This window comes from Solanum stenotomum, chromosome 1, assembly GCF_019186545.1.
Source record: "Solanum stenotomum isolate F172 chromosome 1, ASM1918654v1, whole genome shotgun sequence".
NCBI classification, from domain to species: domain Eukaryota; kingdom Viridiplantae; phylum Streptophyta; class Magnoliopsida; order Solanales; family Solanaceae; genus Solanum; species Solanum stenotomum.
This window is the reverse complement of record NC_064282.1, coordinates 25,831,768-25,845,820: the sequence shown is the minus strand read 5'-3', so window position 1 is coordinate 25,845,820 and position 14,053 is coordinate 25,831,768. Positions and strand designations below refer to the sequence as shown.

General features: G+C 33.7%; 2 protein-coding genes across 2 annotated transcripts in view; both read right to left on the bottom strand.

Annotated features, from left to right (window-relative positions):
• The window catches only part of LOC125869835 (uncharacterized), a 525,520-nt gene that overhangs the window by 326,997 nt on the left and 184,470 nt on the right, over nt 1–14,053 (bottom strand). The window lies entirely within an intron of this gene.
• LOC125870107 (transcription factor MUTE) lies at nt 1,839–4,217 on the bottom strand. The gene is made up of 3 exons (XM_049550467.1): nt 4,073–4,217; nt 2,962–3,354; nt 1,839–2,243 (listed from the first exon to the last, which is right to left on the bottom strand). The coding sequence occupies exons 1-3, from the start codon at nt 4,166–4,168 to the stop codon at nt 2,148–2,150; spliced, it is 585 nt and encodes a 194-aa protein (XP_049406424.1). The 5' UTR covers nt 4,169–4,217; the 3' UTR covers nt 1,839–2,147.

The window sequence follows — 14,053 nt, the reverse complement described above, 5'->3', positions numbered from 1 at the left end:
TGATCCTTTTAAAATAATTTTGGAGAAAATTTTGCATGTCGATTAATTTTTTAAATTGAATTTTTGGAGAATTTCTATTAATATGTGTCATCAATGTCTACATTTAAATTGTTTTATGTTGTTTGATTTTCGGAAAACATAGTAAAAGCTTCACTTTTTTTTACATTTCAAACCTAAATGGGCCGTTATTAATCAATGAGAAACAAAACAACAAACAAAGAAAATAAAAGAAATTTATTTTGGGCCCAATTGCAAAGGTTAGAATGTTGTGACATTTAAATTGATGGGCCAAGTCCAATTAAAGGTTACAAAATGGTCATTGTCACAAACACATTTTTGAACTATCCTTCGTTTGGCTGGGAACAAGTTATCTCGAAATAAGTTATCTTGGAATAAGTTATTCCGCCATGTAAATGCGATAATTTATTCCATCACTAAGGTATAATGATGGGGCAAATAATCTCAGGATGGCCTAATACCTCCAACCAAACGCAGGATAAAATAATACTGCAATTTTTATCCCCTAAGATTATTATACCTTATACCTTACGCTAAACGATTCCCGAAGAACACTAACTATAAAATACAAAAGGTATTAATTAGTGTCATTTTTAAGTCTTTGGGGTAGTTAAAACCTTTTTCTGTTATAGTAGTTTCTTTTTCCTTTTCCCAAAAGCTTTTAATTATTCTATAGGGTTAAACACTGAAAAATTCTCTCTCTCTATATATATTATAGACATAGGTAGTCTAAGAGATTTTCCTTCATTCAGTTTTAGTAGCTAGGTATTCTAATTTCTAATGTTAATTAATGATATAGATGGAAATGATTAACCTCATAATAATCAATTCAAATAAATAAACAATACTTATTAATTAATATCAGTTACTATAGCTTAGACTTTAAACTACTATATACAATTCATTAATATTCAGAACTCTTGTTAGTTATTTGGCATCAAGGCAAATTAGATGACAATGAGTGAGATTACCAACATGGGTGGTTGAATTGTTTCATTCTTAATCAGTGATTTTAGGTTCAAACCCTAGGTATATGGAGAAAATCTTATTGGGAGCACCACCCCGAATGAGCCCTATAGTTAGTGATTTGAATTTAATTGGTGCTTCAATGCAGACTTCACACACTGCTGGGTGGAAAAAAAAAACGAGTGAGATTATTGGCATCATGAGCTTAATTTGATCACTTTTATAGTAAAAGGTATATAGATTATTGGTATCATGATCTCGCACTTTATTTATAGTGGGAAGAAGATAGACGTGAGATCGATGCATATAGAAACGCAAACAAATCAACTTAGGGGGTACTGGATATTGTCTTAGCNGTTCCTTCTAACTTAACTAGCATTCACAATGTAGTCTTAAGGGCTTTGAGAGTTTTGGTTAGGGGGAGAATTGATGGGTCACAAGCTTGATACATTATCACTTTGTGAACCTCCCATGTATTCCGAGTGAATTGGTTGAAGTTGTTTCTCTCTATATTTTGTACTCTCATATTTATAGTGGATTGCTCATCTCCTTTGTGGACGTAGGTCGATTGACCGAACCACGTTAAATCTGTCTCTTTTGGTGTGTTTCTCGTTTGTCTTCTTACTCGTGGTCTTTCGAGGTTTGCTTTGCTAGCTTCCGCATTACACCTGCTTATTTTGGGTCCTAACAAGAAGATAGACATGAGATCGATGCATATTGAAACGCGAACAAATCAACTTAGGGGGTACTGGATATTGTCTTAGCACACAGTACTATTTTATCGATTAACGTTGTAAAGCATCCATATTGCAACATGAAACATATATAAATTAAACCCAAACACTACTTTCTTCTCTTATAATAAAACATACAAAATAACAAAAAGATAGAAAGATAAAGTCGATTTTTCTATATATAGTACGTATATATATATATCCTCAACTTTCTATTTCAGACTTCCATACCACAAGTATACCTAGTCATGTAATAGTGCGTTTCACGTACTAAATCCAACCTTAAAATGTTGGAAATTATTTGTTACATTCCAAAATTATCTTCTTACACTTTGTATACATATATCCAAAAGATATATAGCACTAAAGCGTAAGAAGATAATATTAGATGGAGTACTACATATATATTATTATTTTATTTTGTAGATTCTATATCTCGTTGATACATAAAACATCAGATGAGGTGAAGCTTTTTTGAACTTCCAGTGCTAGATCTTCCACACTAAGTTGGCACTCCAGTCCTATCTGCATTACAAAATAATCAACACAAGGAAAATATTAGAGTTAGAAAGATTTTTAAAGAAGTGTGTGTAGGGTGAAGAAAATGTAATAAAGTATATGAAAGTGTGCCGTCTTTTAACGATTTAAGTTTTTAGATGACATAATTACCCACTATAATATGATATACATTTAAACAAGTAAAAATCTTTTTTCAGTCTCACCTCTACTATTATATAAAAAAAAATTCCACGCATAAAATTGAATCAAGCTTGCATGTAAAGACACGTGCTAATGATCTCAAACTTCTAGATGAGATGATTAGAGACTTCAACACTAAATTAATGATCATGGTTTACATATGGAATATATTTATAACACCAATCAAATTTATAAAATCCAAATATACTTAATTGAATTCGATTCATTCTCTTCCTAACTTTCATATTAGTCAATTAATGCATATGAAAGTCTAGATGTAAGATTTGGGGTTATAGTCAACTTGATCACAATAGTTTTTAAGAAAATGTATAGCTCATACTTCTAATACTATATTTGCTTCTTTGTGACTTCATCAATTTTGTTCCTCTCACACACTACAATCTTACAAAATTTTATGATTATTGAAAACAATTGACACTACCAACAAGTATATTAGTACTGTGTGAAGAAAAAGGCTGAGACTGAGTCGTAGTTATTGTTAATTTCCAAATTAGAAATAATTAAAGGGATATGTGATGATCACCTTGATGACAAAGGAGTATAGAACAGTATCCTGCATGGTACTGATGTTGAGATGAAGAATCTCAAAAGAAAGTTTCTCTAACACATTGATTATCTTCACAATTTGACCTGGAATCCTCTTTGAAATTGTTCTCAACATAACATTTGATCCACATATTCTTGCTTCAACATCAGCCACTGGGGAATTACAACATGCTCCAAGTTCCTTGAAGTTATTATGAGTAATAAATGGAGTACTTTCAGGTGTAGGACTTAGTTGCAATAGCCTTGGAGTACTAGGACCAGGGCTAGGGCTTAGGCTCTTTCGTCGCTTTTTCGCCTCAAGAGATTGAAGAACAAGGTGTAATTCCTTGATGAATTCAATCACTCCTGCTATTATTGATGCTTGATCGCCCTTCAAGTTCAATTACAAAGATTAGAACAAGAAAAAGAAGAATTAAACACCAAATTAAAAGGAAAAATTAAACCCTAAATATGGTACTTATTCAATACTTCAAACCAACACACCTTTTGGTATTTCTAATTTCTCCAATATATAGACTATCCTTTGCATCTATATGAATTGAGCTCAAGTCATATATGCTGACGGTATAAAGAATCTTTATATTATCGATCAACACAATTTAACCAGTTATAACAAATTATTGCCCTATTTATAACCAAATTATTGTGCTTGACATACAATGATATAGAATTACAAGTTGTCATAGGTAAACATACACTCGAATCGATCGAGATTATGATCACTTCGATACGTATATTGATAATTTCACAGTCTAAATACCTACAAAAACTAAAAATATAATCATCACAAACAGTAATAACTATCGAAGCGTTTCAACCCCAAAAAGAAAATCCAAAGGAAAAGGTGATGAGTATCCTGGGGGCGGAGTCAGGTAGGGTCAAGGGGTTCATTCAGACCGTCTTCAACGAAAAATTATAATTGTTTATACATGGTTAAATTATTTTTTGTTTGTACATATGTAGATGATCATGTATTTACTTCTTTAAATTTTATATCCCTTACTGAAAATTCTGGCTCCGACACTGGCTAGATAATTATACCGACTCAAAAGAATGAAAAAATTCAGAAAATTTAGAAGAAGAAGTACCCTTTTGATGTAGAAACAAGGAGTTAAGGAACGCAAAACCTTGAGATTTTCATTCATTTGTCTTCTCCTGTTTCTCTCCACTGCTATGTGAGACATGATACTTTTTTTTTCTTCTTAAAAAAACAAAAAACCTAAATTGCAAGTTTTTGTGTGTTTTACAATTTTTTTTGTCTCTCAAAGAGCTTTATATATATATAGTGACAGAAGAAAAATGTAAAAGAATAACTAGTTGTAGTGTGGGATATGCCTAACTATCAGTCTATATTTTTTTCGTATTAAATGCTATGTGTTGTTCTCCCGTGACTGTTAATTTATTTTCACACGCAGTATTTTATATATGAGACACAACAAATATAATTACATAAAAAAACACGTAACATATATTATGAGTGTATGTATATATGTTTGTGGACAATATACAACATATATTATAGGTCTCACGTTTATTACCATATGGACATTTACGTTCCAGCGTGAGATAAAAGTATATAACAAGTAGTAATTTCTTATTTATTTATTTATTTATTTATTGTCATGCATGTAGAAGAGCTGCTCTTAATTTCTTTTGCTTCTTACTTCATGGTTCGTGCATGCACTCTAAATTCTGCATACATTTCACCACCTTCTTATTATGATAATTTATTTTTTATATTTTTTATTTTCTCAATTTTTAAGTCAACTTGATTTTTAACAACTTTTGCCCACAGATATATATGTTTCTATATTATAAAAAATTGCTTTTCTTTAATGTTAAATAGAGGATGACCGGCCACCTTATCTTTTGTGTGATAGTAGATAGGTGAGGGGTTGGAATAGTGTAGCACAAGAGGTGTGTAATCGATTGGTCATCTAATAAAGATCAATGAATTAAAGTAATTGTCTATAGTAAGTGGAACTGGTTACGTTATTGGAAAAATTACTATAATATTAATTCACTAACAACGATAATAATATACTTAATAAAAATTTACAAGTGAAGTTTGAGAAGAGTATAGTGTTTGCAGATTTTATCACTACCCTGTGGAGGTAGATACACTATTTCCAAAGGATATCCGACTCAAGTACAACAAATTATAAATATGAAATGGAAAAATGACAGTGAAGAAGATATAACAACTAATACAAAAACAGTAACAATAAAAGAATAGTGCAATAATTAAAATTATATATTTAAACAACATATGATGAAAAAAAATCAAAAGAAAGACATCACTACAAGACTAAAACTAATACTGATTCTACTCTAATTCATGCTATCCATACCCTTTTATCAAAGGTCATGTCCTCGATAAGCTGAAGTAGTGTGCATGTCTTGTTTAAACACCTCTCCTCAATACTTTTTTTGCCTACATCTACCTCTGCTGATATGCACTATATTCAACCTCTCGCACCTCTTCATTGGAGCAGCTATGAATCTGCTCTTATCCACAACGCCATTCCCACCTTTGCTCAAATATACTCATTCCTAATCTTATTGCTCTTAGTGTTCCCACGCATCCTATCAACATCCTCATTTCTGTAACATCCATTTTCTTAACATGGAGTTCTTGACTGACTAATACTAGATCTGTCCCATACAACAAAATAGGTCCAACCTTCTTGTCACACAAGACTCCATAGGCAAGACTTCACTTTATTCATGTCACACAAATACAATGTGTCAAATCTTCATCGATATTTTTCTGAATTGAAGACCTAAGATACTTGAAGTTGTTTCTCTTGGGGATATCCTATGAGTCAAGCCTCACTTTCATTTCTACCTCATGCATTGCATCGCTAAATTTGCACTGTAAATATTTTGTTTTGGTCTCTGGTGCAAGCCCATCTCCATTGGAAAGTGCTTTGAGTCTTCTCCCACCATTCTAACTTGAGTCTTGACTCCATCATTTATGTCCTCTAGTCACTGTTATACCTTTAGCATACATGCATCTCTAGAAGAATTTTCTTAGACTTTGTCATTGGCCTTTTCAAGGTCAACGAGCTCATATATAAGTCACTCTTTCGTTCTCTATATATCTCCACCATTATCCGCTTAAGATAAATGACTTTTATAGTATAATACCCTAGCATGAATCCAAATTGATTTTTCTAAATGGTAACCACCTTTCTACTCTCATCTCCATCATGTTTCTAGACTTTAATTTCTGGATTGGCAACTTGATATCCTTGTAACTATTACAGTTGTTTATCATAATTTTTTAAAAAATTATCTCTACTTCTAAATTCAAATATATATTTAAATTAAATATTTTTTTTAATAGCTGAAAAATGATAAATTAAAGTAAGAGTTCATTTAGAACTCTTCTATTGTGGATTTTGTTTTTAAACTGATGATTTTTTATTATTTTGAAAAATCTAATTTATTTTCAAATTTAAATACTCTTAATCAGCGTTTCGTTCAATTTTTTTATTATAATATTTATTAGCTATGTTTTAATATTGCCAAGACCATGTTGCAAACTAATAACTGAGTTTTTGAAGCGATTGTTTGCGTGGATAAAGGAATAAGTTTTTTTTATCACAAACCTGTACTTTCTTTGACGCTATTTAAGGCATAATAAGACTATTCACATACAACATTTTTGAAATATTTTATGTTGTCAATTATCATGATTTATAGTATTTTTACGATAGATTCACTTCAAGAATCAATAATTTTTTTTGTATTTTTTTTCAAAACATATTTTATGTTGTCAATTATTATGATTTATAGTATTTTTATGCAATTTTTAAATATAAAAAAAATAAGACAAATAAATTAAAATGGATCCAATATATGTTATTTTTGTTGTCTCAATTTATGTGACATAAATGAAATTTGGAGAGTCATCCAAATTTTCATATTTTTTTTAAAAATGTTTGAAGTTATTAATTATTGTGATTTATAATATTTTTATGTAACTTTGAAATAATGTACATTACTGGTCAATTTGTCCTAATTTATGTGATATGGATAAAATTACAAAATTAACCCTTTTAAAATGTCTTTTAGATATTTTAAGTTGTTAATAATTATTATTTATAATACTTTTTTGGTAATATTAAAATGATATGTGTTATTTTTTCTGTCCCAATATATGTGAGCCTGATAGAATTCTGAGAGTCAACCTATGTTATTTTATAGCTTTTAAATATTTTAAATTGGTAACTATTGTAATTTTTAATGCTTTTTAAGTCATTTGTAAATGATATATGTTGCTTCCTTGATTGGGACTTTTCCATTTGTGAGATATATATACATATCGTGCTATGCACAGGCCCAATAATATAGATGGTATGTTTTGAGGCTAATAACCGAGTTTTTGAAGCGATTGTTTGCGTGGATAAAGGAATAAGTTTTTTATCACAAACCTGTACTTTCTTTGACGCTATTTAAGGCATAATAAGACTACCCACATGCAACATTTTTTAAATATTTTATATTGTTAATTATCATGATTTATAGTATTTTTACGATAGATTCACTTGAAGAATCAGTGGAATTTTTTGTATTTTTTTCAAAACATATTTTATGTTGTCAATTATCATGACTTATAGTATTTTTACGTAATTTTTAAATATAAAAAAAATAAGACAAATAAATTAAAATGGACCCAATATATACTTGGGCCTAAACTCTCTTTTATAATATAGTAGAATGTTGCTTCCTTGATTGGGACTTTTCCATTTGTGAGATATATAATATATAATATTCAAGATTGGGAAAAGTCCCAATTTTGAATATTATATATTATACTCGGGCCTAAACTCTCTTTTATAATATAATAGAAAGTAGACTAGAAAATACTTGGGTATAAAATAGAATTTTAAAAGTCCCACAAGTATAATATATAATATTCAAGATTGGGAAAAGTCCCAATCTTGAATATTATATATTATACTTGGGTCTAAACTCTCTTTTATAATATAGTAGAAATATATATATCTATATATATATTGTCACGATCCAAACCGTCGTGATTGGCACCACACTCAAACTGTTAGCATACTGAAACGTGGTACTCGATCCAATATTTATGCCGAAACGTGGAAACCGATCCCATGTTTATGCCGGAACGTGGCAACCAATCCATTCAAAAAACCACAATCACAATCACAATGTATATTCTCAAAATCATACAATAAGAGGTGATTCATGGCATACAATTATTCAATTATCCTCATTTACGATTAGAGTGATCAATAATGCAACATTTGCATACATACATGCATTATAATGAGCAATTACAAACATATATCATGCCAACATGAAATCACAACCATCACCTACCTCGAATCCAAGCTTGAATCTCCCTAAGGCACTTGAATCTTCCCTTTCCGAATTCTTCCCGCTTGTTCGTGGTCTAAAAACATACAATTAATGCAAGGATCAAAAAACGAGGCCTAATTACCCGTATCATAATAAATAATATCAACCCTAGGTCAAACCTTGATCCCCATACCCAGATTATGATTTTTTCCACCATTAACTTCAGATCAAAACCTTTTCCCAATGATAATTACCCAAGAAACTATGTTCCACGGATCGAAAAATAAACTTAGGGAGTTAAAACCTTACTTTTTGTCTCAAGAATGGTGAAAAAGGGTCAAGAACTCGTCTGGGGTCGTTCCTTTGCTCTCAAAGTCAAAAAGTGCAGAATAAAGATATTTTTGGGGTTTATTTCAGATTTTAAGTTGCGTCTGTCCCACCACAGTGATCTCACCCCGCTACAGCGGCCCCGCTATAGCGCCTTGCACGCAACAATGAGCAATTTTAATAATTCCAATACCTCCATTTCACAACTCACCTTCATCCCACGACACTCAGAAAATACCTGTTCACGCTAAGATCAATTCTGGGAGTTCTATTCACCCGAATTCAATTTTGTAAAGTCATACGGGTTCCTTAACGTCTTAGCTATCTACTTATGTGATGAAAATCATAATTAGATCTCCCATTTGTTACCATATTTCTCTAGACCTCACTGACTTCGATTTCATCCGCATCTGGACTAGGTTGGAAAATTTCAAGATACCACCAAAAAGTTTTTCGGCCCAAAATTTTTCTCCGTTAGCTTTTTCATAACGACTGAATCAGGTCGTTACAATAGATACCAATTTACCCATCACTCGTCCCCGAGTGACAAACTAGGAAAAAGGGGCTAAAGTAAGGGTATAGTAGTATCTGAATCGTCGAATTACTGGGGATACTTGTCTCACATGCCCTTCATACCGAATCTCATTACCCCCTAAGAGTTTCACATCTCCAACCTCAAACCAACCAATTGAATATCTACACATCCTCCATTACAATTTCTCAATGAAGTCATCTCAATAGTCGAGTGATAAATATTGTTGTATGTAAACGTACCTAACAACAAAAATGATTCCCAACAACCACCAAAGTTGATCGTACACACATCTACAACATGTTATCAAGGACTTTGACACAACATCAGGACGAATCCTTTCTCACATAATAAATTTCCATGAGCTTAAGTTACAAAATTTGATCTTTAGACATCAGATACTCATCGAGGGATATGTCCAAACATACAACCCTCCAACCATACTATCAAATGATAGATTTAGCAATTATGATTGTAGATTACCCTTAAGAACAATAGAATTGGACCCAATGATCCCCGCATTCATCCACACACAATTAATACATGACCTCGACGACTAGACGATTATTAAGATTGCCGGACCACCACAAATACGCATGGTAGCTCTTCTATAAATTCTTATAAACAAAGTGGTACATGTAGAACCACTAAAGTACTTTAACAACTCCAAGACAACACCAATTATGTCATTCAAAATAACCAAATCTTCCCAATCTTCCTACTCAACCAAGAGAACGTCGCAGGATTTGGTACCCCTTATCCACCACTAGGGACCCACCCACAAAAGTGAAAACACACGAGAGCATAACTAGTGAGTCATACTCACAATACTAACAACCATCATAACACTCCGACTATTTACCTTATTATAACCCAACACTTTTTAAATGAAACCTTTCTTAGGTACTTAACAATTAATAGTAATAGACTTTACAACTCAGCCCAGGTGTAAGTCCCTTTAAATGCTCAATATTGGGTACAATTGATCATTTCTCACCTTGCCAATTCATACCTTAACAAAATATATCACCACGAATGTAGACTCACAATGAAAAATCTAAATTGTAATTTCCATCATATAACACAATCCCTTTCTCTATCAACATTAGCTTGTACCTTGAAGATTTTTATGAATTCATGGATCTCCGTTTATCTTTGATCGCATCTCCATCGGTCTTACAATATATTTCGCTAAAATTTCAATCATACTCATTACTAGACTCAAAAACAAAACCAAGCACTTGTCATCACACTCAAGCTAATGTCCGCACACTCCTTTTTCAAGTCTTTTTTCGATAGTTTTTGACCAACCTGATGGATCCGTGACACTATTACCATAGCCATAACAAAACGAATGAAATCACGCGTCTCTAAACCCAATTATCCACCCCTCTAAAGATATTTCTTTAGCCTTTGCAATCAATAAAATATTCTTGCTCTCGCCTCTCTCTAAAGGTTGTACTACATTCCACTATTTTTTTTCTTCATTATAACTCTAGCTCTTTAACATTCTATTCGAGTGGTGTCCTACCATCTCTTATAATTTTCCATACAACCACGTTACTCACCAAATATTAGAAAACCAAAACCTTCGATACTCGCAAGTCATAATTACTATACACAAATTCGCTTAACCAATAACTTTATTATATAGTTGCATCCCGTCATAATCCATCACGAACTCTTATTACCATTACGCTCAATCACCCTTGACTATGACTACAAAACCAACCTTTCATCCACACGACACCTCAAACTCAGGTATACTCATCAAATTCAAAGGACTAACCTAATTTATACACACTTTCTTACTAAAATACTTCAATTTCGTTCACCCAAGTATACTCAATGGGATTTTGTTTATCCATAAGCTTGTCATTTCGGTATCGATCCACTCATTTATGGCTTTAGATAAAATCACCAGTCATCATACTACCATCCTTCTTCTTAACAAACAAGACAGGAACACTCTCACGGGGAAGCACTAGGATGGATGAAACATTTATAAAAAAGCCCTTGGATTCGAGCCTTAAGCTCTATTAATTCTGCCGGAGCCATACAATACAGAGGGATGGAAATAGGGCGAATGTCAGTTTTCAAGTCAATGCAGAAATATAATTCTCTATTCGGAGGTATACCAGGCAAATGCGTAGGAAACACTTCCTTAAACAAGACAGGAACACCCTCACGGGGAAGCACTAGGATGGATGAAATATTTATAAAAAAGCCCTTGGATTCGAGCCTTAAGCTCTATTAATTCTACCGGAGCCATACAATACAGAGGGATGAAAATGGGGCGAATGTCGGTTTTCAAGTCAATGCAGAAATCTAATTCTCTATCCGGAGGTATACCAGACAAATGCATAGGAAACACTTCCTTAAACTCAGACACCACAAGAACAAACTCAATAGAGGAAGACTCAACCTCAACACCCCGAACATGAACCAAATAAGCCAAACAATCCTGCTTTACCAGTTTCCTAGCCCGAATGAAGGATATGATCTTAGCTAGCTTAGGCTTGTACACCCCTTCCCAATCTAATCTTTCCCTATCGGAGATTTCTAGAGTTACCGACTTATTATTACAATTAATCCCGGTATAATAGGGGGACAACCAAGTCATGCCTAAGATTATATCAAGTCAATCATATCCAACAACCAAATCAACCCAAGTTTGAAAATTCATAAACATAACAGGAAAAACACGGCATACAAGAGTAACTATGACTGACTCTTTAATTGGAGTAAAAATATGGATAGGGCATCAAGTATATCACAAACCACATCAAATCCCAAGGCAATTAAACTAACACGTACGAATAAGTAGAACCCAGATCACACAAAACAATAGCCATCTGAGCACAGACAAGAGTAGCCTTGGTGACCACGACATCACACCTCAAACTCGGTCTTGCCTGAAAAAGTATATAACTGAGCCCTGTCCTCTTGACGGGCAACCTCCTTGTCTGGATGCACTACTCCTCTACCTTCATTACCATTTTCCCGGCCTCCATGGCCTCGCTGATTTCCTCCTCATATGCCCAAGTTCTCCAAAATTTTAACACACCTTATAACTTATATTCGATTGTTGAACACTGATCTAGATCGCAGGGGTTAGTTTGGGTACGATTTGGGGTCCATAATTGTGACTAGGGGAAAATATAGGAGACATGGATAAGTTTCTATCTCGCCTTGTCCCGCTCTAGCGCGAAAAATCCCGCACTGGCGGTCTAGTCGTGGCGGGGAAACCCCCCAGTGGCCCTGATGGAAACAAAACCCCTGCCAACAATTTTTGGGGTTCATCTCTTTTCTATATTTCCCTTAGATTCCTCGGCTATAACTAGGCATTCAAGAAAATCCCTTTAGCTAGAACAATCATTGTCTACCCTTGGTCGACCCAACGAAGTACGCACTTAAGAATCTTTTTACATCGTTTTAACATTACTACACACATATCCCCAAGATACACCCAGACTCGCACACGGTTATCAGTTGGTCGCAACGCACGTCCAGATTCCTCATTTACGAACCACATCGTAGTTTATCTAGAACCTTGCACCTAATCTCGTGATGACTTTTTTTTCACAACACTCAAGCAGTTACAATTTGCAGACAAGTCCAAATTCTTTAATTAGTTCATTCCATAGACGACTGTTACTGATTATCTATGCCTTATACAACCCCTAAGGCCAGATACCAATTGGAACCTTCTCAGTTCCAATTAACCTGCTTGTGTCCTTTCAGCCGGGACTATGACATCTAGTTCACTTCGTTGAGATACCAATTGGACTCAACTCATACCACAAGTGACAATAGTATCTAGCGAGCCCCACAAAACTGCTAATTTCAATCGTAGAACTTGGTCTAACCCAATTCTTAACTGCCTCAATCTTTAACTGATGATAACCAGACCTTAAATCAACCTTAGAGAAAATTGATGCACCTTGTAATTGGTTGAAAAGGTCATCTATCCGAGGCAATGGATACTTGTTCTGAATGGTGACCATATTCAATTGTTGGTAGTCTATACGCATCCTCTCTTGCTAGTGATGGTGTTACCACTTTTGTTGATCTAGTTCGAGCCATAGAGTGAAGGAGGAAAGAAACCAATTTGTATCACCCAGATACGAATTAGATTCAAGTCATAGCACGCAGGAGTAGAAAGAAGTGAGTTTTTCCTAAATTCATATAGCCTCTCGAAGAAAAGTACGAACGTCATTGTTCCGTTCCGTAAAACTCTACTAGACTCGTTTTAGTACAATGAGTTCAACGAACCTAGGGCTCAGTTACCAACTTTGTCACGACCCAGATCGTCGTTATTGGCACCCACATTCAAACTGTTAGCATATCGAAATGTGGCACCCAATCTAATGTTTATGTCGAAACATGCCAATCGATCTCATGTTTATGCCGGAATGTGGCAATCGATTCCATGTTTATGCCAGAACGTGGCAACCGATCCATTTAACAAACCACAATCACAATCACAATGTATATTCTCAAAATCGTACAACAAGAGGTGATTAATGGCATACAATTATTCAATTATCCTCATTTACGATTAGGGTAATTAATAATGCAACATTTGCATACATACATGCATTATAATGAGCAATTACAAGCATATATCAAACCAACATGAAATCACAACCATCACCTACGTTGAATCCAAGCTTGAATCCCCTAAAGCACTTGAATCTTCCCTTTTCGGATTCTTCCCGCTTGTTCGTGGTCTAAAAATATACAATTAACGCAAGGATCAATAAACGAGGCCTAATTACCCGGATCATAATCAATAATATCAACGCTAGGTCAAACCTTGATCCCCATACCCAGATTAGGGCTTTTTCCACCATTAAATTCAGATCAAAAC